Here is a 25,598-nt window from a genome sequence, read left to right on the forward strand (position 1 = left end):
CATACAAATAAGTAAACCTAAAAAAAATAAAGTTGTGTGTGTGTGTACATATATTATAAAAAGAACTTAAAGTTGCCAAGTAAGGCAGCTTATGACTATAATCCCATCATTAGAAGAGTAAAGGCAGGCAGACATTTAAGTTTTAGGCCTGTCAGTGTTATATTGTGCAGTCCTACATTTTAAAGCTTAAAATAATTATAAGAAAAAGGATTTCTCATCAAACTAGGAATTTGTATTCATAAATCAATATAGACAAATTGCCACTATTGTTGGTTGTCCACCAGAACTAGACAATAAGACCCTATTGCTAAAGATATCACATGCTCTAGTTGAAGGACATTTTAAAAAATAATAATAGCTGGGCGGTGGTGGCACATGACTCTAACCCCAGAACTCAAGAGGCAGACAGGCAGATCTGGTCTACAAGAGCTATTTTCAGGACAGCCTCCAAAGCCACAGAGAAACCATGCCTCGAACCCCCCCCAAAAAATATTAATAATAATAAGCTAGAACTAAGATGAAAGTTTCTTTTCTGCTGGAGAGAAGCTACTAAGGAAGCAATATCACCAAGTCTTAACTCAGCTGTGGCTCCTGCATGCTACACTACAATTAAATGTACCCATTGGAATGGATGGAACCAAACGTTTGCTCATTGGATTTGAGGCCGACTCCACATCTAATCGTGTAAACTAAAGCTCATGATGGAGGAGATTAAATTAGAGAAGTCACTAATTGTTTTGCTAAATGGACATGTTGTATCCATCAAAATGCCCTCTAAACATTTACAACTTTTACCCACAAATTCATGCTGCTGTCAGCTTTTGTCAGAGAAAACTTCTTTTTTTCAGTGACATGGTAACTACAGAGACTCATAACTGATCAAGGTGCAGAGGATAAAAGACTACAAATGCAACATCTATATCATCCCCCAACTCCCACACGAGCTCACAGAATACCACCGAAGGAGCAGAAAGAGCAAGCAGAGGGGATGGAGTGTTGTGGGACACTATCTTTCAAGCCTGACACAGCAGTTGTACTCTTGAACTCACTCACAGAAGACCTGCAGAAGACTAGGGCCCAGTCAACATCCTGCCATGGAGAAGCACATGAGGTATATTCTTACATGAGGTATATTCTTGTCCAGTGATGAAATGACGGTTAATAGTTGTGCTGGGGAGGGGTAAAAAGGCTTTCTTTAGTGGTATAGCTCTATCTTCACTCTTCAAACTCTAAGGAAACATTGAGCCATTAAAAAATAAAAAAGACACGGAAGTAAAAAGGGACTATTTAGGAAGACGATGGAGAACAGTAGGATGAAGGAAAGGGGGTAGTGGGTATGTATGTTCAAAGTACTATATAGATATATGAAATGTCATAATGAAATTGGGCATGGTGCCACACACCTTTAAAACCAGCATTAGAGAGGCAGATGCAGGTGGGTCTCTGTGAGTCCAGCCTGGTCCACACAATGAGTCCCAATTTAGCCAGGGCTACACAGAGAAGCCCTGCTGCCTGACACTAAGACTAAACTCACCATGAATGTCAGGCAAATACTCTATCACTGAGCTATCTCCCCTGAGCCCCCCCACCCAAAAAAAATTCTATTTTGAGGCAGGCTCTCATTTCCCAAATTGGCCTTGAACTTATTGTGTAGTGCAGACTAGCCATGAACTTATGGTCCTCCTGCTTCCACCTCTTCTCTTCCAGAGGACTTGGGTTCCACTTCCAGCACTCTCAACCAGCTCACAACTGTCTGTATGTAATTCCAGTCCCAAGGAATCAAACAGCATCTTCTGGCCTCCAGGGGCACTGGGGAAGTACATGGTACACAGACATATTCAGGCAAGAAAGACATGCATTCAAGCAAATAACCTAGACACATAAAAATAAAATAAAAATGCTGGAAGCAAAAGGAGTGTCAGTACACACTTTAATCAGAGCACTCTGGAGGCAGAGGCAGGCAGATCTCTGTGAATTCAAGGCCAACAGGCTCTATAAAAGTGAGTTCCGGGCCAGCCAGGGCTACACAGTTAAACCCAACCTAAAATAAATAGATAAACAGATAAATAAATAAATGAGAATGTTATAATCCTAAATTGGGCTCTCTCTTTAAAACTGAAACACTATTTTAACTTAAGTTCAAATCACTCCCAATCCCTCACCAGTTATCTCCAGAGACTTGGAAGTATCCTCTAAATAACAGAGGTAGGGAAAAAAAACCTATCCTGATCTGGATTAGGATCAGCAAATTTTAGAATTGGGAAACACAATGAGATCACATAGGCATTTAATAAGAAACTCTGGCAATAAGGAAAACAATTCTCTTAAAATTACTCAAATTCTTTGCTTTATTTCCCAGCAGCAGTAAAGGGTCAGCAGTAAGATCACAAGACACTTGGTAGCACACAGGTCACTGAAAATGTCAGCAGTCTCAACAGACCCCGCCTGTTCAGGAAGAAAGAAAATGAGATAAGGAGCTCAACAGAAAGGATGGGCAGGTAAAATAACTCAGCAGGTAAAGGAAGGCTTGCCACCAAGCCCTGACCATGTTCAGTCCTTTTAGTTCCCCTGACCCACATGATGAACAGAACTAACTCCCACAGATGTTCTGTGGCCACACAGGTGGTGTGCATACAGGGACACACACATATGGGCACACACAAATAAGTAAATGCAATAAAAAAATGGGGGTGAGGGAGGGTATCGAGACAGGGTTTCTCTGTATAACAACCCTGGCTGTCCTGGAACTCCATCTGAGGCCAGGCTGGCTCGAGTGCTGGGATTAAAGGTATGCACCACTATGCCCAGCTAAGTATATTCTTAATTACATTTAAGGTACTCCATCACCTGTACATCCAAGATAGATCTCATTCAGAACACTTACCAAATTCCAACCCTATGACAGGTGATATTACTATTCTACTTAGTAGATAAAACAACTGAAGCACAACGAAGTCATTTGGATAAGATCAACACAGAATATCTGTCTGAAAAATGTAAAACTTCTTAAAGCAAAAATGTAGTCATCTGCTTCTATTAACTAATGTTCTTTCTACTTAATGCTCACCTGAATCAGAAATAGAAAAATCGAGTGACTTTTATAGTGAATGACTCATCTTCACAGGCACAATGGCTCAAATTTGTATAGTAAGAACCTACCTAAAAGTTTTTAAATTACTTTTTTCTTCGTCGAGACAGGGTTCCCCTGTAGCTTTGGAGCCTGTCTGGGAATTCAATATGTAGACCATGCTGGCCTCAAAATCACAGAGATCTACCTGCTTCTGAATAGGGTGGTTTGGTGGCCTTTCAATTCCAGAACTCAAGAGGCAGGGGCAGGTAGATCTCTGTGAGTTGGAGGTCTAGAGAGGGTTCCAGAACAGGCTCCAAAGCTACACAGAGAAATATGTCTCTAAAAACAAAAAACAATCAAACAAACAAAAAAAAAAAGAATTCATCTTGGGATTTGCCTACTGTGAATGCCAGGCAAAAACTATCACTGACTAAGCTATCTCCTCTGCCCCTTAAAAAAAACAAACAACCAAAACAAAATCTTTCTATTTTGAGGCAGGTTCTCACTCTGTTCCCCACACTGGCCTTGAACTCATTGTAGTAAAGGCTAGTCACAAACTTATGGTTTTCCTGCTCCCATTTCCTGGAGCTGAAGCCTGCAGCTATCTTTTGAAAGAGATGATACCCATAAAAGAATGTCCTAAATTGAGCCTGGTGGTGAGGGCACATGCCTTTAATCCCAGCACTTGGGAGACAGAGGTAGGTTAGAGTGTGAGGTCAGCCTGGTTACAAAGGACAGCCAGGGGGCTACAAAGAGGAAACTGTCTCAAAGCACACTAAAAAGATATCCAGGCCGGGCGTTGGTGGCGCACGCCTTTAATCCCAGCACTCGGGAGGCAGAGGCAGGCGAATCTCTGTGAGTTCGAGACCAGCCTGGACTACCAAGCGAGTTCCAGGACAGCCTCCAAAGCCACAGAGAAACCCTGTCTTGAAAAACCAAAAAGGATATGCAGGCTGGAGAGATGGCTCAATAGTTAAGAGCACAGACTGCTTCCAGAGGACCAGGGTTCAATTCCCAGCACCCACAGGGCAGCTCAAAATAGTCTGTAACTCCCAGTTCAAAGGGATCTGATACCTTCACACCAATACACATAAGTAAAATTAAATAAATTATTTTAAAAACAAGAATACCCTAGATTGGCTTGGGATTTTTTTTTAATTAAACATCTAGATAGGTGATGGTAGCACATGCCTTTAATCCTAGCACTTGGGACGCAGAGTCGGATAGATCTCTATAAGAGACCAGCCTGGTCTACAGATTGAGTTCCATTACAGCCAACGCTACACAGAGACACTGTTGAAAAACCAAAAATGAATAAATTAATGTAATTAAACATCTAATAAGCACGCTGATGACTTGATCCTGTATGAAGAAAATCCTGAAGCATCTACAGAACTAATAGCAATAAGTGGGCTTAGTAAATACAAGAAACAACATCCATGAGACTAAAAACAATTAATTTCTATATACTAGCAACAGTGTTCCAGAGGCAGAGGATAGTGGATCTCTTTGAGTTGGAGGCGTGCCTGAAATCAGGTTACTTACTACCATAGTAACTTCGAAGACAGCCAGAGCTATGCAGAGACCCTGTCTCAAAAACAGGAAGGAAGGAAGGAAGGAAGGAAGGAAGGAAGGAAGGAAGGAAGGAAGGAAGGAAGGAAGGGCGAGCATTCAGAGGGCTGGAGAAATGGCTCAGTAGTTAAGAGCACTAGTTGCTATTCCAGAGGACCATTGTGTGATCCCATTGTGTGCAGTTCCTAATTGTCTACAACTCCTGTTCCAAGAGACCACACTCTTCTGGCCTCCACAAGTATTAGCCAGGTATATGGTACACAGACATGCAGTTAGGAAAAATACTCATGCATATGAAATAAATTCCTTTTTAAAAATAATACAAGGCAGCCTGCCGTTGGTGGCTCACACCTTTAATCCCAGCACTCGGGAGGCAGAGGCAGGAGGATCTCTTTGAGTTTGAGACCAGCCTGGGCTACAGAGTGAGTTTCAGGACAGCCAGGACTGATACACACAGAAACCCTGTCTCAAAAAACAAAGAAAAACTCTTCTTTTGTTTGTTTTGTTTTTCAAGACAGGGTTTCTTTCTCTGTGTAATTCTCAATGTCCTGGAACTCATACTGTAAACCAGGCTGGCCTTGAAATCAGGGACCCACTGGCCTCTAGGTGTGTGCCACTACTGCCCCACATGAAAACTTTTTTTTTTTGTTTTATGAGACAGAGTTTCTCTGTATTGTTTTGGAGGCTGTTGGTCCAGCCCAGCCTCGAACTCACAGAGATCCGCCTGCCTCTGCTTCCAGAGTGCTGGGATTAAAGGCGTGCGCCACCACCACCCGGCTGAAAACTATTCTAACACAGAGTATAACTGGGGAGAAGGAGCATCATTCTGTCCCACAGTCAATAACAAACTTCCCACCCACACTCATGCTAACAACAATTCTGATTACTTTTTGTGACGGCAAGACAAGGAAGTAGAAGAGGATTTGTTAAGGTGAACAGGAAAGGGGAATGGGGTAAAACTTACTACAACTCATTTATATACATGTATGAAGCTGTTACTGGGGGAGAAAGAACAGAGGTTACTTAGGTTTTTTTGTTGTTTGGTTTTGTTTTCTGTGCTAGAATCAAGCTAAGCCCCTCATACCTGCTAAGCAAAGATCCCTCATTTGTAATTAATCGCTGAGCAATAGATCAGTAGTTATGGCTTTGCCCCTTCCAAGGTTATTTTCCGAACAGACATGTTTCTCCTGTTTAACATTCTTAATGGCTCCCTATTGTCCATGGCAAAAAAATAAAATAAAAGGGCCCCAATTTGTTCTCTTCCTCCTCCTTCCACAAAAGGCAGGAGTTTATTCATAAGCCAAGGCCATGGTTAGATACACATGTCCTTGCAACTACATAAGTGTCCTACAGCAGCTCCTTTACCTGTAAAACTGGGTCTGCCAATTCTGTCATAAGTGATTAAGTATCAAATGAGGTGACTTCCAGAAAGTCACTACAAGTGCCTATCATATACCAGTCATGTACCAGCTTCTCACTTCCACACACACCCTTTACCTAGTTCCCTTCAACAGTATGTTTTCATTCAAACTTCATAAAGCCATAAAGTCATGCCTATAGTACCAGCACTCTAGAAGATGGAAGAACTGCTTCAAGTTCAAGTCTAGGCTAGGCTACAATGTGAGACCTATTGTTTAAAAAAGGAGGGAAGGGGGAGAGGCAAGGGAAACTCCCAGAAATAAGTGGCACACACCAGCACTCAGGAGGCAGAGGCCAGTGGATCTCTGTGAGTTTTAGTCCAGCGTGGTCTACAGAGTTCCAAGACAGCCAAGGCTACATAGAAAGACCCTCCCTCAAAAACAAGATGAAGGGAAGGGAAGGAGAGAGGAGGGGAAAGAATTAACAGGACAGGAGCTCAGCAGTTAAGAGCAAAAGCTACTTTTCAATAGTCCTATGAGTCATTTTGCATTAGCTTGCAATGAACTTCCACAGTATGAAGGACAAGAATTCTGTCATATATTGACCTCTCCAGTACATAGTGCTTCTTAGTGGACTTTGCCAAATATCTTACCAGGGTTATTAACAAAAAAGAAACAAGTAAACTCAGCTGAGAGTAACACATGTGCTTCAGGAACATCCTTAGGAAACACAAGAAACCACAGATCTACTTTATTTTAGGCAGGGTCTCATTACGAAGCCTGGGCCTGAGGTCACTATGTAGACCAGACTCAATCTTACAGAAACCCTCCTCCCACTTTTGCCTCCAGAGGGCTGGGATGACAGACCAGTGGCACCACACTCAGCGGGGGAGGTCTGTCAAAAAAAATTTAAGTCACCTATTATTTCACTGTAATACTCAACAATTATAATATTTAGCACTTTCCTTGCATTGGGGGAAAAGGACACATGAATCTCAATATTAAGGAGTCAAAACCCAGGTTTACAAGATGGTTCAGCAGAAAAAGGTACTTGCTGCCAAGCCTAATGACCTGAATTTGATACTTGGGACCCACATGGTGGAAGGAAGGAAAGAACCAATGAAAGTTAACCTTTGTCCTACCACACACATGCTATCTCACATACATTAAGACACATGCACAATAATAAAACTGCCAGATGGTGGTATCGAAGGCCTTTAATCCCAGCACTTAGGAGACAGAGGCAAGTGGGATCTCTGTGAGTTCTAGGCCAGCCTGATTTACAGAATGAGTTCCAAGACAGCCAGGGCTGCAAAGAAAAATCCTGTCTCGAAAAAATAAATAAATATATATCAACATACATTAAATAAATATAAGTGGCTTTTTTATTACAGTCCTAGCCTCTCTTAAGCTATCCTGGCCATGTCACCACTATAACTATGCTCAAACTGCATGTATGTACACGTTGAAACATGGGGTACTTTTAAAATACTTTTCCTAATTTATTTTTTGTGTCAGTATTTTACCTTCACATGTGTATGTGTACCGCATGCATACCTGGTACTCATAAAGGTCAGAGAAGGTCACTAAATACTGTGGAGCTGGAGATATGGGATAGGAATACACTTGGGTCCTCTACAATAACTAGTGTTTTTTTTGGGGGGGGGGCTTCCGAGACAGGATTCTCTGTATTGCTTTGGAGCATGTCCTAGAACTCACTGGGTAGACCAGGTTGGCCTTGAACTCAGAGATCCACCTGCCTCTGCTTCAGGAGTGCTGGGATTAAAGGTGTGGTGTGCCAACGCCCAGCATAACTGGTGTTCTTAACTGCTAAGCCATCTTTACACACACACACACACACCGCATTTTTTGAGACAATGTTTAAAGGCAGATCTGGCTGGCCTCAAGCACCGCCTGGCCTTAATTTTTTTATCTATTTGGTATTATCTAATTACAGACCAATCTATAGTCATACAACATTTGAAGGGAGGGAGTTTGAGACAGACTCTCCTGTATCTAAGGTTGGCCTCTCTCATAATCTATAGTCAAGGATGACCTTGAACTTGTGATTCTCCTGCCTCTACCTCCCCCAGGATTGTGATAACAGGCACTGCAGACAGGCAAACATTCTATTAACCAACCTACATCACAGTCCTGATAATAGCGTTATTTAAATATTAAAATGTTGAATAATAATCCATCTCTAAACCAAAATACCTTAGAGAAGGAAGGGTCACAGGTAGCAGGAAGCTTCATTTAACTCTTTCAGTAAAAAAACCTTGTGAACAGTAGTTATCATTTATATCATATATAACTGAGTCCCTGCATTCATAAAATCACCCCCTTTCACTAGTTTTTTGTTTTGTTTTTCGAGACAGGGTTTCTCTGTATTATCTTGGAAGCTGTCCTGGAACTCGCTTTGTAGACCAGGCTGGCCTTGAACTCACAGAGATCCACCTGCCTCTGCCTCCCGAGTGCTGGGATTAAAGGCGTACATCACCAACGCCCGGCTCCTTTCACTATTTTTAATTACATTTGTTTGTACACTTTTTTACTTGTGAGTGTATGCACCTCCCCAGATACATGTAGAGGTCTCTCCTTCCACCCCGTGGCTCCCAGACTTGTTGCTAAGCAACTCTCACCATCATGCCAGTCTAGTGTGCAGCACTGCTATTGCTTGTTGCTGGGAACAAACTTCCATATTTATTCATGATTCCCCAATCTTGGCTGGCTTCAACTGGGTGGTGCCTCTGCTACTGGTACCAGTGGTTGCGTTTGTGACTGCACTCAAGCCAAGCATCAACTAGGACATAAACACTAATAGGACTCTGGAATAGTCAGTGTGGGAACCTGTCCCTCTCCACAGACTCACTGCAATCACTCAAGACTCCTTCCTGAAGTATAGTCAGGTGGTGGTTGCCCACATCTTTAATCCCAGCACTCCAGAGGCTGAGGCCAGCCTGGTCTACAGACCTTGTTCCAGGACAGACATGACTACAGCCAAAAACCTTGTCTTGGGGGAGGGAGGGAGGGGGAGAGGGAAGGAGGGAGGGAGGGAGGGAGAGAGAGAGAGAGAGAGAGAGAGAGAGAGAGAGAGAGAGAGAGAGAGAGAGAGAGAGAGAGAGAGAGAGAGAGAGAGAGACTCCCAAAGTACAAAAGAAAAAACTACACCCAAACCTAGTCAAGTGTTATTACTGCTGCCAAACAGGACTAGACAGGACATAACTACGCAACAGATTCGTTATAAATAAGTGCGTCCCAATAGGGATGCTTATAACAGGAGAGACCATCTTTCACTTTAGTAATATACAGATAATTCCTTGATGTATATATTACCCCACATACTTTATGGCCTCAGTCTCTAGACACATTACATATTCTTGCTTGTTTGTTTCTCGACACAGGGTTTCTCTATGTAACAGCCCTGACTGTCCTGGAACTGCTTTGTAGACCAGGCTGGCCTAAACTCACAGAGATCCACCTGCCTCTGTCCCCAAGTGCTGGACTAAAGGCATGAGCAACCACACCCAATTCAGATTAAATATTCTTGAAAGTTTCACTAGTTTGCCAGTACTGCACAACTTTAATGTCAGCACTACAGAGGCAGAGGCAGAGGCAGGCAAATTTTTGAGTCTGAAACCAGTTTAAGAAGAAGATGTTCTGGGCATGAAGGTATAAGCCTTCAATTGCAGCAATCTAGAACTTAATCTACATAGTGAGTTTCAGAGCTATACAGTAAGACCCTGTCTCAAAATAAAAAAAAAAGGTATAAAACAATGGAAAGATGTTATGATCAAAATGCATTGCATATAAGATCAAACTTGAAAAATTTAAAATAATTATCTTTTGTAGGACCTTAATAAAAGCTAAATAAACTTTCTACTGCTGGCCTACATCCTTAGTACAATAAACCATTTTAATCCTACCTAGTAAGTCTCATTTAGAAAGCTTATTAAAATCCTGATCAGAGTTATATTTTTTAAAAAATCCCACAATACTGATTAACAATATTAAAATTGTTAATATTTTTTTAATTTTTTAATAGGTTTGGGTAATAAAAAATTTAAGTCATTTTGTCATAACATTACCACATACAGAGCTTTCCTCAGGAGTTACTGTTCTTTATAATGGAAAAGATTCAGTGAAAACCCTGATTTGAGCCTGACTTGGAAGGCAGATACAGGTGGATGGATTTCTATGAATTCTGCGCCATCCTGTCTACATAGCAAGTTCCAAGCCAGCCAGAGATAGTAAGTCACTGCGAGACGAAAATAGACCCTGCCGAGGCCAGCCTGGTCTACATACAGAGCGAGTTCCAGGACAGCCTCCAAAACAATACAGAGAAACTCTGTCTCAAAAAAATAGACCCTGTCTTAACACTCCTGCAAACACTCACACACAACAATAAACAAAATTTTAAAATAATAGTTATGATTTTTCCCCAGAATTTCTATTTCTTACATGTAAAATGTTATTTTAAGTTATTAACCTTTGCCAAGCACAGTGGATCATACCTTTCTTTAATCTGGGCATTGGGTAGACAGAGGTAGTAAATTCAAGGCCACCCAGGGCTATATAGTGAAATCCTACCTCAAAAGCAAACCAAAATAAATTGTTAATATTTTTTAATTCAGGAAGTACATTACAAAGTATATATACCCTTCCAAATATTTTTCTGTACACTAAATCCACACACGTTTTACTGTGTGTACTTTTTATAGAACTTTATAACTCCTGAAAAGGTTTTCCTTAAGCCAACAACAATAGGGCAGGCAGCCTCCCACATTGGTTCCGAGATCTATCTCTGCACAGAAGGGGTCAAGTGGTTAAGAACTTGCCTAGAATGTGTAAGGCCCTGGGTACATCCCCAGCAGGAGAGGAGAAACTGCAAAGTAGACCATGGCTTGTAATCAGGTTCAGGTAAATCATCACATACCTATCCTGAGCTATCCCAAAATCCCATTCCATTCCCCAGATACTTCTTGAGCATTTCTACCCTCTAGCTATACATGCCAGAAATTTTTGCACCCCTCCTCTGAAACAATTAGAGCCTCTTTCTTCCCTGCCACATCCCCAGTAACCTTCCCTTTCTATGACATTGCAGCAGTAGCACATTATCTCTGCCTGTAGGTAGCTTGTCTCTTCATACTTGGTTATCATGGTGGTTTTCTAAAATAACCCTCATTAAATTTCTGGTGTATCTCTGTGAGTTGCAGGCCTGCCTGGTCTACACAGAGTTCCAGGCTGTAAAACAACACTTAGGAGGTAAGAGGAGGATTGGGAATCAGGGACCAGTACTCGACCCTAAAAGTTCATCTCAAACCATGACCAAAACCACAACGAAACAAATTGTTTTTAGTCACCGCACCTCCGCCCCAGGACTTAAAAGAGTCCGCTATCATTCAGGCTATTACTATGAGTCTGTAACACATTTAAAATTCCTAAAAGTTGATAACCCTGACTACAGGATAGAGCCCAAATTCGTTAATCAGGAAAACACTCTAACTTCCCTCTAAAATAATTGTATTCCGTCTGCTCTCCAAAACACACTCTTTTTTATCACTCTACTTGGCTAACTTTCACCAACCCTTCAGGATTTAATTCAATACTACTTCCAATAAACCTTCCAAGACTCCACCTGGCTGGTGACTATTCTCATGTGTAGAGTTGACTGTGTAGACTAGATATTCAGCATGTTCTGTAAGTGAGAGACAAGTGCCAAAGGAAAAAAACTAAAATGTCAACAGAGCCAGATGTGGTAAACATGCCTGCAATCCTAGAAGTTGAGAGACAGAGGCAGAGGCACATGACAGTTTCAATATGGAGACCAGCCTGGTCTACATATCAAATTCCAAGCCAATAACCTATACATAATGGGATCCTGTCTAAAAACAACAAAAAAGTGAGCAGAGGATCAGCAAGATGTCTCAACCACAAAACCTGGCCACCTGAATTTGAGACCCAAGACCCACATGGTAGAAGGAGAACCAATTCCTGCAAATTGTGCTCTGGGGTGTGTGTGTGTGTGTGTGTGTGTGTGTGTGTGTGTGTACATATACACACTCATATACACACATATATACAAAGCAATTTAAATGATGTTAACCCACAAAGAATGTCTTACTTTTAAAAGTGGACTAAGTAGCTGGAGAGTTGGCTCAGCAGTTAAGAACACTTGTGGCAGGCAGTGGAGACACAGCTTTAATCCCAACATTTGAGAGGCACAGGAAGGTATATCTCAGTGTATTTGAGGCCAGTCTTGCCTACAAAGCAAGGAAACCCTGTCTCAAGGAAAAAAAAACCAACTTGTTGCCCTACAGGAGACCAGAGTTTGGTTGCCAGTATCCACATGGTGGCTCAACAATCTACCAACTCCAGTTCCCAATGATCTGATGCCTTCTTCTGACCCCCTTAGGCATGCACATGATGCAGTGTACATGCAATCAAAACACTCATCCACATAAAATAAAAATAAACATAAACATAAAAATACTTTAATGCAAAGGTAAACAGAAAGCCTAAATCATCTCAAGCTTTATGTTTTATAAAGCTCCTGCAGTCACACAGCAGCATAAGCAAAGTGAAGCATCTTTCACATGAAGCCTTTTCTAACATACTAAAGTGTAAGTTAGTTTCTCTAAAGTTGTACTCTGAAGTCCCTCATATTCTTCAAGAGATCAAGCTTCTAATTCTAAGTTATAAAGATAGTTCACATTTTGACAGAACACACTTCTCTTGCAAGTGACCCAAGTTCAATCCCCATAATATGGCAGCTCACAACTGTCTATAACTCTAGATCCAGGGAATTCAGTGCAGCTTTCTGGCCTCTGCATGCACCAGGCACTCACATAGTACATATACATATATGTAGTCACTCATGCAAATACAAAATAAAAATAAGCCAGGAGTGGTAATTCATGCCTTTAATCCAAGACCTCAGAAGGCAGAGGCAGTCAGATCTCAGTGAGTTCATGTCCATTTTACGTTTTACAACTTGCCTTCTGAAAATAGTTACTAGGTATAAACATGATGAAGAAAAATGTATGTGTTCTTTATACCTAAAAACTGGCCATAGGCTGGGCGGTGGTGGCACATGCCTTTAATCCCAGCACTCAGGAGGCAGAGGCAGGCAGATCTCTGTGAGTTTGAGGCTGGGCTGGACCGACAGCCTCCAAAACAATACACAGAAACCCTGTCTCGTAAAACCAAAAAAAAAAAAAGAACTGACCATATATATTTTGGAAGTTCAATAAAGTTCTACGACAGCTCCTTGGCTTATACTGACTTAAAAGATATAAGAGCTGCCTAATCAGAAAAAATAAATAAATACCCTGTAACTAGCTTTGCAAAACAGAAGGCAGGTCTTTTTTCTTTTTTTTTTTTTTTTTGGTTTTTTTTTTTTTTTTTTTTTTTTTTGGTTTTTTTGGTTTTCCGAGACAGGGTTTCTCTGTATTGTTTTGGAGGCTGTCCCAGAACTAGCTCTGTAGACCAGGCTGGCCTCGAACTCACAGAGATCCGCCTGCCTCTGCCTCCCAAGTGCTGGGATTAAAGGCGTGAGCCACCAACGCCCGGCTTATATAATACTTTTAAATTTTCATGGAACTCCATGTTTATCAACTCAACAAGCAATGTGAAATTATGAAACTAAAAACATTATATTCTCAAATATTAAAAATTCCTAGGAATAAACCAATAGGACAATAGTAAACTACAACACAGCCAAGTTAGAACAATCTCCCCTTACAGGAAAGAGAAGCTGGCAATACCAGATCCAGTTTTCAATTAAATTAAAATATTTTAGTGCCTATTATGAACCAGAGATCAATAGATACAGATAGATTAGGTAGAGAAATAGATATCCTATATGTACTATATATAACCTCCATTTATCTGCTAGCTGAAAAAGTATTAAAGCTTAAGAATTATTGTTTGCTCAGCATAACTGTACATACCTACAATCCCTGATGTGGAAGGCTGAGGAAATATTCTAGGCCAGCTCAAACTACATAGAGTTCAAGGTCAACCTGGGATACATAACAGACCTTATCTTAAAAAAATAAGAGAGGGAAGAAAGGAAAATAAGGAAAAGACTATCAAAGGATTGCTATGATAAATACCTGTATTATCTCAAAAGGCATGAATAGTGATCTGGGAGAAGACCTTCTATTAAACTGTACATATGTACATATAGTGGAGAAGAACAGTTGTCTATCGCTTATTTCAAGTTGGCAGGTATGGGAAATTCTGTTAGAGTCTTACAACAAAGTAACAACAGTCACCAGTGGCACTGCAATTTTTGCTGATGTCTTGTAAGACACCATCCATTGTTTCTGATTTTTCTGTAGCAATAAGACTCAAGTTTTCCCTCCAATAACAGTAACTGCCCCCTGAAAAGTGATTCAGGGCACAAGGCTGACTCAATAAGAGTTGGATACAGTATCTCAGAAACCCTGTCCCTGCCACCTGCTGCTCCAATATCACCCGTTCATTGTTCACAGCTTGCCACCGCTGACATCAACTTTGATGACATAACAAACACGGTAGAACACTTCCTGGGCTTCCCCCCTAAAGCCAGGCATAGTAGTTCACATTTAATCCCAAAATTCCACAAGCATATCTTCCTCCATTTAATCTCAGTCAGCCTGGTCTATATAGTGGGTTGCAGGGCCACAGTGAAACCTCTTGCCTTTTAAAAAAGAAAGAAAAAAACTTTTATTTAACATTGACAGAATTATAGACCTCTGGAGTATGCAATCCTCCAGCAGGCGCTGTTTTACCAGGATGCAACACGGGTGCTCAGATTATGAGCCCTCAAAATAACTAGGGTCTTTGTAGTTAAAGAGAAATTTCAGACAAATATAAGGTTTTTGTTTTTCTTTTTTATTAATTTATTTTTTACATTTCAATCCCAGCTCCCCCTCCCTCCCCCCACCCCCCCCTCCCATCTGCTCCATGGAGAGGGTAAGGCCTTCCCTAGGAAGTCTACGAAGTCTGTCCCATCATCTCCTTTAGGCAGGATTCCTCCCCAACCCATGTCTAGGCTGGGCAAGGTATCCCTCCATATAGAATGGGCTCCAGACAAATGTAAGTTTTCACTATGACAATTACACTTGACATTTGTACAATGAGAACTTCCTGTGTATATATCTACTTTTAAAATTCTGCCTCAAAAGAGTCCTTCAGTTCAAAATATTTGCTTTTAGGTAGCTAACATAATTTTAGTATGATTTTAGTTAATGTAAAATCAACTAACTTCAAGCCGGGTGGTGGTGGTGCACATCTTTAATCCCAGCACTCGGGAGGCAGAGGCAGGCGGATCTCTGTGAGTTGAGGCTGGGCTGAACCAGACAGCCTCCAAAACGATACAGAGAAACCCTGTCTCGTAAAACCAAAAAAAAAAAAAAAAAAAATCAACTAACTTCATAGTCTATGCTTTTCAAGTGTGATAAAACAAAAGTTCAGCTAGCTAAAGTTATGAAACACTTAATTTGTTTACTTAATTATTAAGAATTCAAACTCAATTGGCAGTGCATGGTCACCTTTTTCCAATCCAAAGACAACTTCAAAATCATTGTTATAATCAAACTAGTGTCCTAAGGCCTTGTGTTTCAATCTTGGTTGATAATATTAAAACCTTTATTTCTTGTACATTTCTTTTTAACTTTCAAAGGATGTGGTAGGGCATTATTTTATCGCTGTGTTAGAGAGGAAGGGGCACACAGATCTCTGAGTTCAAGGCCAGTCTTGGTCTAGATAGTACCAGGTCAGCCAGAGCTACATAAAGAGACTGTGTCTCAAACAAACAAACAAACAAAGGATATTAACTTTCATCTCTTCAACGCACTGCTTGCAATCCCACATTATTATTCACTTATTGAAAACCTTAATCGCATTTGTTACACATCAGTTTCACTTTCAGGGTTTCCACTAACTACAGGGTCTTTTCCACATGGGTTCTAATATGGTGAGGAGACACAATCAAAACCTTTTTACTTTCCCTTTCACACATCAGTTTCCATTTACATGTTTCAGAAACAATTAGAAATTCCACTCCCTTTAAAAGATACCTAATTTTAAAAAAATAGAAGTTGGAAGAGTTATCACTACATTTTACTTCCCAAAGAATTATCTTTGCTTTTCAACAAAAGAAAACACTCCAACACAGAACTGACCTAAACAGTTCCCATAATTTTTTTAGACTATACTGTCATTCCTTAGAAATATGTTTAACTTCTCAAAAGTCCACATTTCTTCATTAATAATAGGGATAAAATGAAAAAATACAGTGACAATAACCTGTCTTCCAATTGACTAACACAACTGAGTTGCACTAACACAACTGAGCTCATACCAACAGGGAGGCACACTGTGTGTGCCTGTGTATGGCCCACGCACTGCAAAAATGAGCGCTTGTGTGTCTATTCTTTCTAAAAGGAAAAAATTAAATACAAATATAAGCCATATATTAAGCTCAAGTCAACATTTAGTAAGAGATGGAAACATTTTCCTTTTTCTTTTCCAAGAAAGGGTTTGTCTGTGTAGCCCTGGCTACCTTGGAACTACTGCTCTGCAGACCAGGCTGGCCTTGAACTCACAGATCCACCTGCCTCTGCTGAGACTAACAGTATGAGCCACCATGAACTCTTTTATGAGATATAAATGTTGTTCAAACGGAAAATGGAAAGGAATCGAAGTAAAACTCTAGCAATGATGTAAAACCGGGTTGGTTTTTAAAACAGTATTTGTTTTAAACTGACCAAGTCCAAAGTTTCTTAAGACGCCACATCCTTCTCCAAATTTCAGTCAAGGCGGACATAATATTATTTTATGCAGGACGTCCCCTTACAATGTAACAGACAAAAATAAATTCTTAACTTTTTATCACAAAGAACCTAATGCAATAATGTATACATCCTCTATACAATGTTTCTCTCAAGATTTCTCACGGCTAGGTAGAGCTGACTGGCAGGCAATAAAATATGGAGGCGACTGAAGGCCCTGGAATATTTCGTAGTAGAATAGCAAACCTCAAAAAAAAAGGTCAAGAGCTTAATGGGTTCCCGAAGCCCAAGCTGCTACGCTTCAGTTAACACTATTTTTACCGCACAACAAATGAATGCACGTAAACCAAAGAAATAGCCTATCCATAAATGCGCTGGCTTCTTCAGGTCCCAGCGCACCCTTCCACCACCAGCAGTTCGATGAGAACACCATACAATGAAATGAGTAAGCAACACACGCCATTCTGCAACTTTGAAAGACGGTCACAAATCTTCCGCAGCTCCCAGAAGAGCCACAGTAGCTGAGCAACTAACTCCCTGACACTAAAACGGGGTCCCCCGTTTTTCAAGCATAAGTTGCCAGATAACCACTCGGTGGGCGAAGACGCCACTTCTTGGCCAGTCCATCCACCGGGGACAGTCCTCACGTACGCTCAAAACACAATCGAAAGCCATTCCCTGTCCAGCTGGAGTTAAAGTTACTAGGCGAGCGACGTTCAAAGCTGTCTGCCCACAGAAACAAAGTGATCCGGGCCGTCAGCGCCGCGGAGCCCGGCCGCGTCCCCGAAACTCTTCGGGCTTGCTCCCACCTGGGCCCGCGCGATCCCCAGCGCCTGCTGCGGAGCCGGGCGGTGCGGTTCGGGGCGGTGGGGGATGGGGAGGACGGGCTCGAATGGCTTCCTAATGTATCATTAAGGAGCAAATGCACCGGTCTGGGGGCAGGAAAAGTTAAAGGAGCCGCGAGCTGACAAAGAGCGCCGGCCGCCGCACCGGGACCGCTCGGCCGCGGCGTTTGACAGCTCGGGTCCCGGCGCCCACAGCTCCGCGGCTCCGGGCGGCCGTGCCGGGCGGCGAGCTGGGCGTTCGCGGCGGGGCGTGTGCGGACGCCGGGCTAGGCCCTGGGGAAGCCGCCGGGCGGTTCTCCCAGGAGCGAGGCCGAACTCCAAAGTAAAGTGCGCGGCGCGGCCGGCGGGACCTGCGCGAGCGCCGCCGAACCGGGCCGCGCCTGGGCCGCCCCGCCCCCACCGGGCCAGGGGCCTGACAGCTCCGGGCCGCGCCGCCGCTGGCCGCCCGCCTGGCTCCCTCGCGCTCAACTTACTTCTTTCTGGCTCTCTGGAAAGGGGAAGCGCCATCTTTGCGAGGCCGGCCCCGAGGTCTTTTGTCTGCGGCTGCGGGGCTCGGGGCCGGGGCTCCGGGCTCCTCGGGGGGTGCTGGCGGCGGCTGCTGCTGCTGCTCCGCGCTCCGGTCCTCCTCCGACGACATCCTAGTCACCAGGAAAGACACATGGATCCCGGTCCTCCTCCTGGGGGGCTCCTCCCGCCGCAGCGGCCGCCGCCGCCGCCGCCGCCGCTGCTGCTGCTCGAGTTGCTCCTCCCCGGCTCAGCCTCTCGCATTTCCCGCAGCCCCGGGAGCAGCAGCAGCAGCAGCAGGTACCGGGAGAGGCGGCAACATGGAGCTAGCAGGACACGCACTCACACACATCGGCGCGGGCGCGCGCACTCGGCGCGCAGGGGCCGGCGGGGGGCGGCGGGCGGGGGGGCGGGCGGGCGGGGCGGGCGGGGCCGGCCGCGCGGGGCGGGGCGCCGCGGCCAGGGATGGGGACCGCGGGGCCGGGCCGGGCCGGAGGGCGGGGCCGCGCGGGGCGGGGCCGCGCGGGGCGGGGCGGGGCGCGTCGCGAGGGGCGCGGGCCCGGGGGCGGCCGCGGGGGTCTCCGCCCGGCCCCTCCCCCAGGCCGCCCGCGGCGGGAGGAGAAAGGGCCGCGGAGGGGGAGGGGAGGGAGGGGGCGGCGACGGCCACCCCTCCCCCCGCCGCGCCGTCAGCCCGTCAGGCCCACGCCGCGGCGAAGTTTTGACAGCTGCTCCAGTTGTTGTGGTGGGTTCCGGGGCGGCGCGAGCGCCCGGCCCCTCAGCCGCGCGCCGGCGGCCGCCGCCTCTCACGCCGCTCGCTCCCTCGCTAGCTCCCTGTCGCTGGGCTCTGGTGCGCGGGCGGCCGCTCCCTACGCTCGCCGGCGGCGGCGGCGGCACCCTCGCGCTCGGATCTCTCCCCCTCACGCTAGCTCTCGGCTGCAGCAAGCCTCGCTCCCTCACTCGCTGGGCTCCCCCACGCTCTCTCGCTCGCTCGCTCGCTCGGGGCAGTAAGGAGAGGAGGAACTTTGGCGGCCGTGCGTCCACCGCACCGGCTGTACACGCGCGCGCGGCCGTGGCAGCCGCGCGAGGCCCGCGCCCGGGTCCCTCGGGGCGACCCGCACCACGGACCTCTCAAACTCGCCGCCGGCTCGCCCACACACAGGCGCCCCCGCGCTCCCCCGCCCCCGGCGCGCCGCTGCCACTCACGGGGCTCGCCCTGCGCATGCGCCGCGCGAGGCCCGGCCGCCGCTGACCTCACCGCCCCTCCCCCGCCCGCTCTGACGCGGCGGCGGCGGCCGGTCGGGCTGTGGCGGGCGCTAAGCTGCGGAGCGGGTATTCCCGGATCAGGGTCGGGCCTGGCCCGGGTGGGGAGCGGTGTAAACACTCCGCAGCGGGCACCCGCGTGCGTGCGGTGCGCGCACGTGCGTCCGCGACACCCCCCCACCGCGGGCGTGGGCCGCCCGGGGCCCCGCGGAGTCCCACGTAGGCTTCCCCGGCGCGGCCGTGGCAGGACGGCGCTCGCTCTCAACGCCAGCTGTAGTCCGACGTCACGTTTTTAACACTGCGAGCCCGGGAGGCTGCTTGACAAAAAGCCAAGCGGGCAGGTTGGGAAGAATGAAAGGCGTCTACACGGACAGAAACTCGTCGTCAGCGCGTACCTTACGTGTGCTAAAGAGATTCAGAATGGGAATACTGCTAAGCTGTCTCCCACAAAAAACAAAAATGAAAATAAAACGCAAATGATACCGTAAGATCGGGGCCAGGAGTCGCCTAAGCCGTGCCGGGCGTGGAAATCCCTGGAATCCCGGGCTGCTCGGCGCTTCCTTCCTACGGTTGGTTGGCGTGTGAGAGGGGGAGACAGAGCCTAGACGGGAAACCAGACCACACTGTGGAAGGCTTAGGGTAGACCGTCCCTCGCTGCGCCCTGCTCGGAGCTCGCATTCGCAGAGTCTGGGCGATCAGCTCTTTCCATCCTCACCAACACTTGTTTCCCGAAATGAGGTCCACCTTTCCTGCCACCCAGGTTATTTACATTGAACTGGGTGGGCTTCCCATCTGACTCAAACTTTGCTGATCCAGAGTATGGCCCAGCTGAAAGCTGTTTGTTTGTTTGGTTTTGGTTTTTGTTGTTGTTGATTGAGGTGGCTGAAAAAGAAATTGAGTCGTTGAGTCATTTGAATTCCTTCGGGGTTTAATCTCTATGGGCCTTCACGGCGTTTTTTATATGTACACTCAAAGGAAGCTTGGAGAAGGGAAGGAGGCTGTCGTGATAAAGGTAAGCCCCGAGTCAAAAGGTGAGAAACACAATGTACTGTGACATTTAAATTAAATATTTAAATAAAAATATAAAAGACGCCTCTTCATTTCCTTCTACACATTTCGCTTTAAATAAATGCTTTTTGGAAATTGGGGTCTCTAGACAATTGGGTTTTTTAATTTATTTATTGTTGTGGTAATATATAGTGAACCCAGGGCTTCCCACAAGCTTAAGCAACCACTCTACCGCTGAGTTATGGCCCTAGACCCGAATCTTTCTTAAAGATATATTTACTTATTTATTTATATGTATGTGTAAGTTTATTGCACCCTGTATTCCAGGCTAGCCAGTCTCCTAAAACTAGAGTTACAGGCACTTGGGAACTGCCAAGTGAGTAGCAGAAATCAACTCGACTCCGCTGCAAGAAAATTACTCTTAACTGCTGAGCCATCTCTCCAGTTCCTGGTCCAGGCTTTTAAATATAAACTTTTCAAATAAAACTGCTTACTTTTGATGCTAGAATAACAATAGTATTTATCTTTAAAAAATTAAAATGTTACGTTGCTGTTGTTGTTAAAATACAACATGCATGAAACCTGGTATGGTGACCCACACCTTTAATTCCAGTACTGGGAATGCAGAGGCAGGTGAAACTCTATGAGTTCAAGACCAGCATGATTTATATAAGGCAGCCAAAGCTACATAGTAAGACCTTTTTTTTGCTGTTGCTGTTTTTTAAAAGCTGGATTGGTGGTGCATGCTTTTAGTTCAGCACTGGGAGGCAGAGGCAGGTGGATCTCTGGTAGTTTGAGGCCAGCCTGGTCTACAAAGTGAGTTCCAGTACCTCCAGGACTGTTACACAGAGAAACCTTGTCTCACAAAACCAAGAATAATAATAGAAATTTGAACTAGGAATAAGGTAATTCACAAGTTAAACCAAAGGAGCAAATTGATAATAGAACTTAAAAATTAGCCAGGCATTGGTGGTGCGTGCTTTTAATCCCAGCATTCAGGAGGCAGAGGTAGGTCTCTGTGAGTTCGAGACCAGCCTGGTCTACACGAGTTAGTTCCAGGACAGCCTCCAAAGCCACAGAGAAACCCTGTCTCAAAAGTCCCCCCCAAAAGGTGTGTGTGTATACATTAAATATCTGTATACATATTTATATACATTACATATATATATATATATATATATATATATATAATAGGCCTCATGGTATAAACCGTACTTGGGGGGAGGAAGCAGGAGGATCAGTAGTTCAAGGACAACTGGGGTATGTAGTAGTTAGGAAGCCAGCCTTAGGCTACAAAAACCTTATCTCAAAATAATACAGAGGCTGAAGAGATGGTTCAGCAGCTAAGATCCTGTTCTGCTCTTGTAGAGGATTTCAGTTATATTCCCAACACCTAGATAAGGCAGCTCACAACTGCCTATAACTCCAGTTCTGAAGGAATCCAACACCTTTGGCCTCATGAGCACACTCACACATGTACATACAATTCTTTGTTTTGTTTTGCTTTGGTATTTAAAAACAGGATTTTCTGTATAACTCTGGCTATCCTGGAACTCACTGAGTGCTGGGATTAAAGCTGTGCACCACCGCCAGGCACACATACAAATCTTCAAAAGATACAGAGTAAAGGTGGATAGTTAGCTCATTGATTAACAGCATTTTCTGCTCTTCCAGAAGACCCAGATTCAATCCAGCACCCACATGGAGGCTCACAGCTGTCTGTTACCTCAGTTCCAGGGGACCTGTCAACCTCTTCTGGCCTCCATAAACAGCTGGCCCATACATGATGTATAGATTTACACGTACCAAACACCATACATATAACTTTTTTATTAAATAAATTTAAAAATACAAGGTTCAGAATTATAACCTTGTTTATATTTGCTGTTCTTAAATACACATGTCTCAATGATGTCATTAAAAGTAGCGGAAGCGCCTGGCGTTGGTGGCGCACGCCTTTAATCCCAGCACTCGGGAGGCAGAGGCAGGCCGATCTCTGTGAGTTCGAGGCCAGGCTGATCTATGGAACAAGTGACAGGACACCTCTAAAGCTACATAGAGAAACCCTGTCTCGAAAAACCAAAAAAATAAAAAATAAAAAAGCAGAAGCATCATCCCCCAAATCATAGACATGTGCACAATTGAACATAGTTCTTATTGTTGAAAAACATGAAATTTTCTATGTAGTTTCTATTTTTACAGGGTTTACAACAAATATTTTGGGAGAAAAGAGAAAACTTGTTTTGTTTTCAAATATTAGTCCCCAGTACTAAGACTAGAATACTCGTTTCTTTTGTGAGTGTCACGCGCACAAAGCTATAAATTGGCCTACTGTTTTGCTTTGCTTTCTTTTGTTTGAGACACAGCCTTGCTGTATAGCCCAGGAGTTCTAGAACTCCATGTTTCTGAGCTGGTCTTGAGATCCTGATTCCCTGGCAGGACATATGTATATTACAAGTCAATAGTAACAGAGAGCTACAAGAAAGTAGAACAGACCTGGAGCAGAGTATCTATTGTAGAGGGCAGAGACCTGAGCAGCAGTGCTTCCAGAAGGATGCAGGGTAAAAGACTGAAGATAAGGTGCTGACTTAAATCCTCATTCTTGTAGCTGGTATAAGCATACAGGAAGTCAAGGTTGATCTTTTGTTGTTGTTGTTGTTGATTTGTTTGTCTTGAAGACAGAATCTTGCTGGGTGTGGGCGCACACCTTTAATCCCAGCACTCGGGAGGCAGAGGCAGGGGATCTCTGTGAGTTCGAAGCCAGCCTGGTCTACAAGAGCTAGTTCCAGGACAACCTCCAGAGCCACAGAAAAACCCTGTCTTGAAAAAAAAAAGTGCACAGAGATCCTCCTACCAAGCACACCATCAGGGTCTGTCTTAAGAGGCCTAATAGCAGATTCATTAGCATAATGCTTTCATGGCCAAACAGATAATGTATTACCCAAGATGCTGATAAAGTTGCTATGGTTTAAGTATGAGATAACCCCCCAAAACTCATGTATCAAAGACTTGCTCTCCAATACAATGTTCAGAGGTAAGGGCTTTGCAAAAGCAACTAGACGCGTGTCTTGGTGGACTCATACTTGGATGGCATTATTGGAGGTAGTGAAACTTATTGCGGGGTGTTGACTGGAGCAAGTAAGTCACTGGGGCGCCTTTGAAAAGATATTTTGTCCCTCTCCTCCTCTCTTCCTTCCATCTGTCCTGTAAAAGTTCTTCCTCATCACAGGCCCACATCAAGGAAGCCAGCCAGCCATGAACTAACACTTCCACAACTGAGAACCTAAATAAATCCACCTCCCTTAAATTGTTTGCAAATATTTTTCATATTGTGAAAAAAAAAGTGACTGACTCAAACGTATTTCAGGAATTTACTCAGTAGAATAAAGTTTTCCGTATCAGTTATGTAAATTATACCTTTCTGTGACCAGAATGGCAAAAATCCAGAAGGTAGCTGTTTTCTCAAAGTGAACCATCAGAAAAACAAGAAGGAAGCACTTATACAACTTTTCTGAATAATTAGAGCAGATATGCTAATGCATACCTCTAATCCCAGCATTCACAAGGCAGAGACAGGCAGATCTCTGTGCTTTTGAGACCAGGTGGGGTTACATAATGATACTCTGTCTCAAAAAAAAATGTAAAATATGCATCATTTAAAAAAATATAACAGGCTGGGTGGTGGTGGTGGCAGCACGCCTTTAATCCCAGCACTAGGGAGGCAGAGGCAGGTGGATCTCTGTGAGACCAGCCTGGTATACTGAGTGAGTTCCAGGACAGCCTCCAAAGCTACAGAGAAACCCTGTCTTCAAAAACAAAAACAAAAAACAAAGATATAATATATATATTTATCAGGTATGAAATAACTATAGCAACCACCTCTAAAGAACTGCATTACAAAGGTCTTTTTTTTTTCTTTTTCTTGTTTTTTTTTTCTTTGTTACGTTTTTTTCAAAACAGGGTTTCTCTGTGTAACAGCTCTGCCTGTCCTGGAACTTGCTCTGTAAACCATGCTGGCCTCAAACTCAAAGAGCTCCCCCTGCCTTTGCCTCCCAAGTGCTGGGATTAAAGGCATGCAACACCACAGCCTGGCTAGGTCTTTTAATTTCTATACCATGTTTTTCTAAAATACTGCACTCTTTCAGGGTACAGCTCATACTCTCTTAATCATACATAAATAATATGTACATATATATTTTATGCGTTGGAGTACTGGGGAAAGTACATTACTGGCAACACACACGCAAAAGAAAAAAATCTCAGGAATAGATAAGCAATAGTGATTCTCCAAGAGTCTATCGGAACAGTGACTCCATATAAATTCATAGTTCAGACCCTTTCTTTCCAATTGATGACCTACAGATGCCACTGAGTGTTTTTGGTAAGAGTACAATCTTTGCTTTGCTGTTAGTGACTCTGAAAACATTCATGAGGCTCTCTACAAGTCCATGATGACTGTTGTCCTCCTGTTTTTCCAACAACGCTGAGTCTTAAGTTGTTTATCCTGGGCTTGTTTGCTTTGCAGTCAGGGTTGAAGATAAAAAGAAGGGCTTTGTGCATGTTAGGCAATTGTCCACCACTGAGCTACACCCCCAGCTGGTTTGAAAACCTAAATAGTGTATCTTTTGTTTTGGTATTTTTTACTGTTAAAGTTGCACTTTGCTGGAGATGTAACTCAATGGTAGAACATTTATATAACATGTATCAAGACTTTAGATTGACTCCCATCACTGGGGGGAAATACATTATATGTATTACTTTGTATAAGATATGTCAGTAATGTGTACCATATGTCTATGTGTTGAGAAACTTAAAGGAAAAAATGGAAGAAAATAAATAGAATAATCATCTTCCAAAGGGGCTGGGTTGGAGACATGGCTCCATGGTGAAGAGCATGGGCTATTCTTGCAGAGCAATGGTGTTTGATCCAGCATCCATATGACAACTCTCTATTGTTTTTGACTCTAGAATCTATGATACCCGATGCCTCTTTTGTCCTCTGAGGACACTAAGCACACATGTGGTACACAGACATAAAAGTAGTCAAATACTTAGTGTACAAAATTTAAAAATTAACAATCTTTTTGTGTATGTGTGAGAAAGACAGTCTTCATCATGTAACTGTGTTTGTCCTAGAACTTGCTATGTAGACCAGGCTGACCTAGAGCTCATATTTGCCTCCCATAGTTGGGATTAAAGG

General features: G+C 44.0%; 1 protein-coding gene and 1 long non-coding RNA gene across 14 annotated transcripts in view; both read right to left on the reverse strand.

Moving 5' to 3' along the window:
• The window catches only part of Kmt2c (lysine methyltransferase 2C), a 191,967-nt gene extending 171,942 nt beyond the window's left edge, over window positions 1-20,025 (reverse strand). For 12 of the 13 annotated variants that reach the window (XM_040739283.1, XM_040739278.1, XM_040739286.1 and 9 more), the window contains exon 1: window positions 18,100-18,507. In XM_040739283.1, coding sequence (XP_040595217.1) covers window positions 18,100-18,263 — 164 coding nt within the window. In that variant the 5' untranslated portion in view covers window positions 18,264-18,507. Of the gene's footprint in view, window positions 1-18,099; window positions 18,508-19,873 lie in introns of those variants that run through there. The other variant, XM_040739277.1, reaches the window with a different exon arrangement.
• Window positions 2,331-14,902, reverse strand: LOC121137231. The gene is made up of 2 exons (XR_005874469.1): window positions 14,118-14,902; window positions 2,331-2,445 (listed from the first exon to the last, which is right to left on the reverse strand). It is a non-coding gene; the product is annotated as an uncharacterized LOC121137231 (long non-coding RNA).
• Window positions 20,026-25,598: the final 5,573 nt, after the last annotated feature.

The sequence above is a fragment of the Mesocricetus auratus genome, unplaced genomic scaffold, assembly GCF_017639785.1.
Source record: "Mesocricetus auratus isolate SY011 unplaced genomic scaffold, BCM_Maur_2.0 Super-Scaffold_100676, whole genome shotgun sequence".
Classification (NCBI taxonomy): Eukaryota; Metazoa; Chordata; class Mammalia; order Rodentia; family Cricetidae; genus Mesocricetus; species Mesocricetus auratus.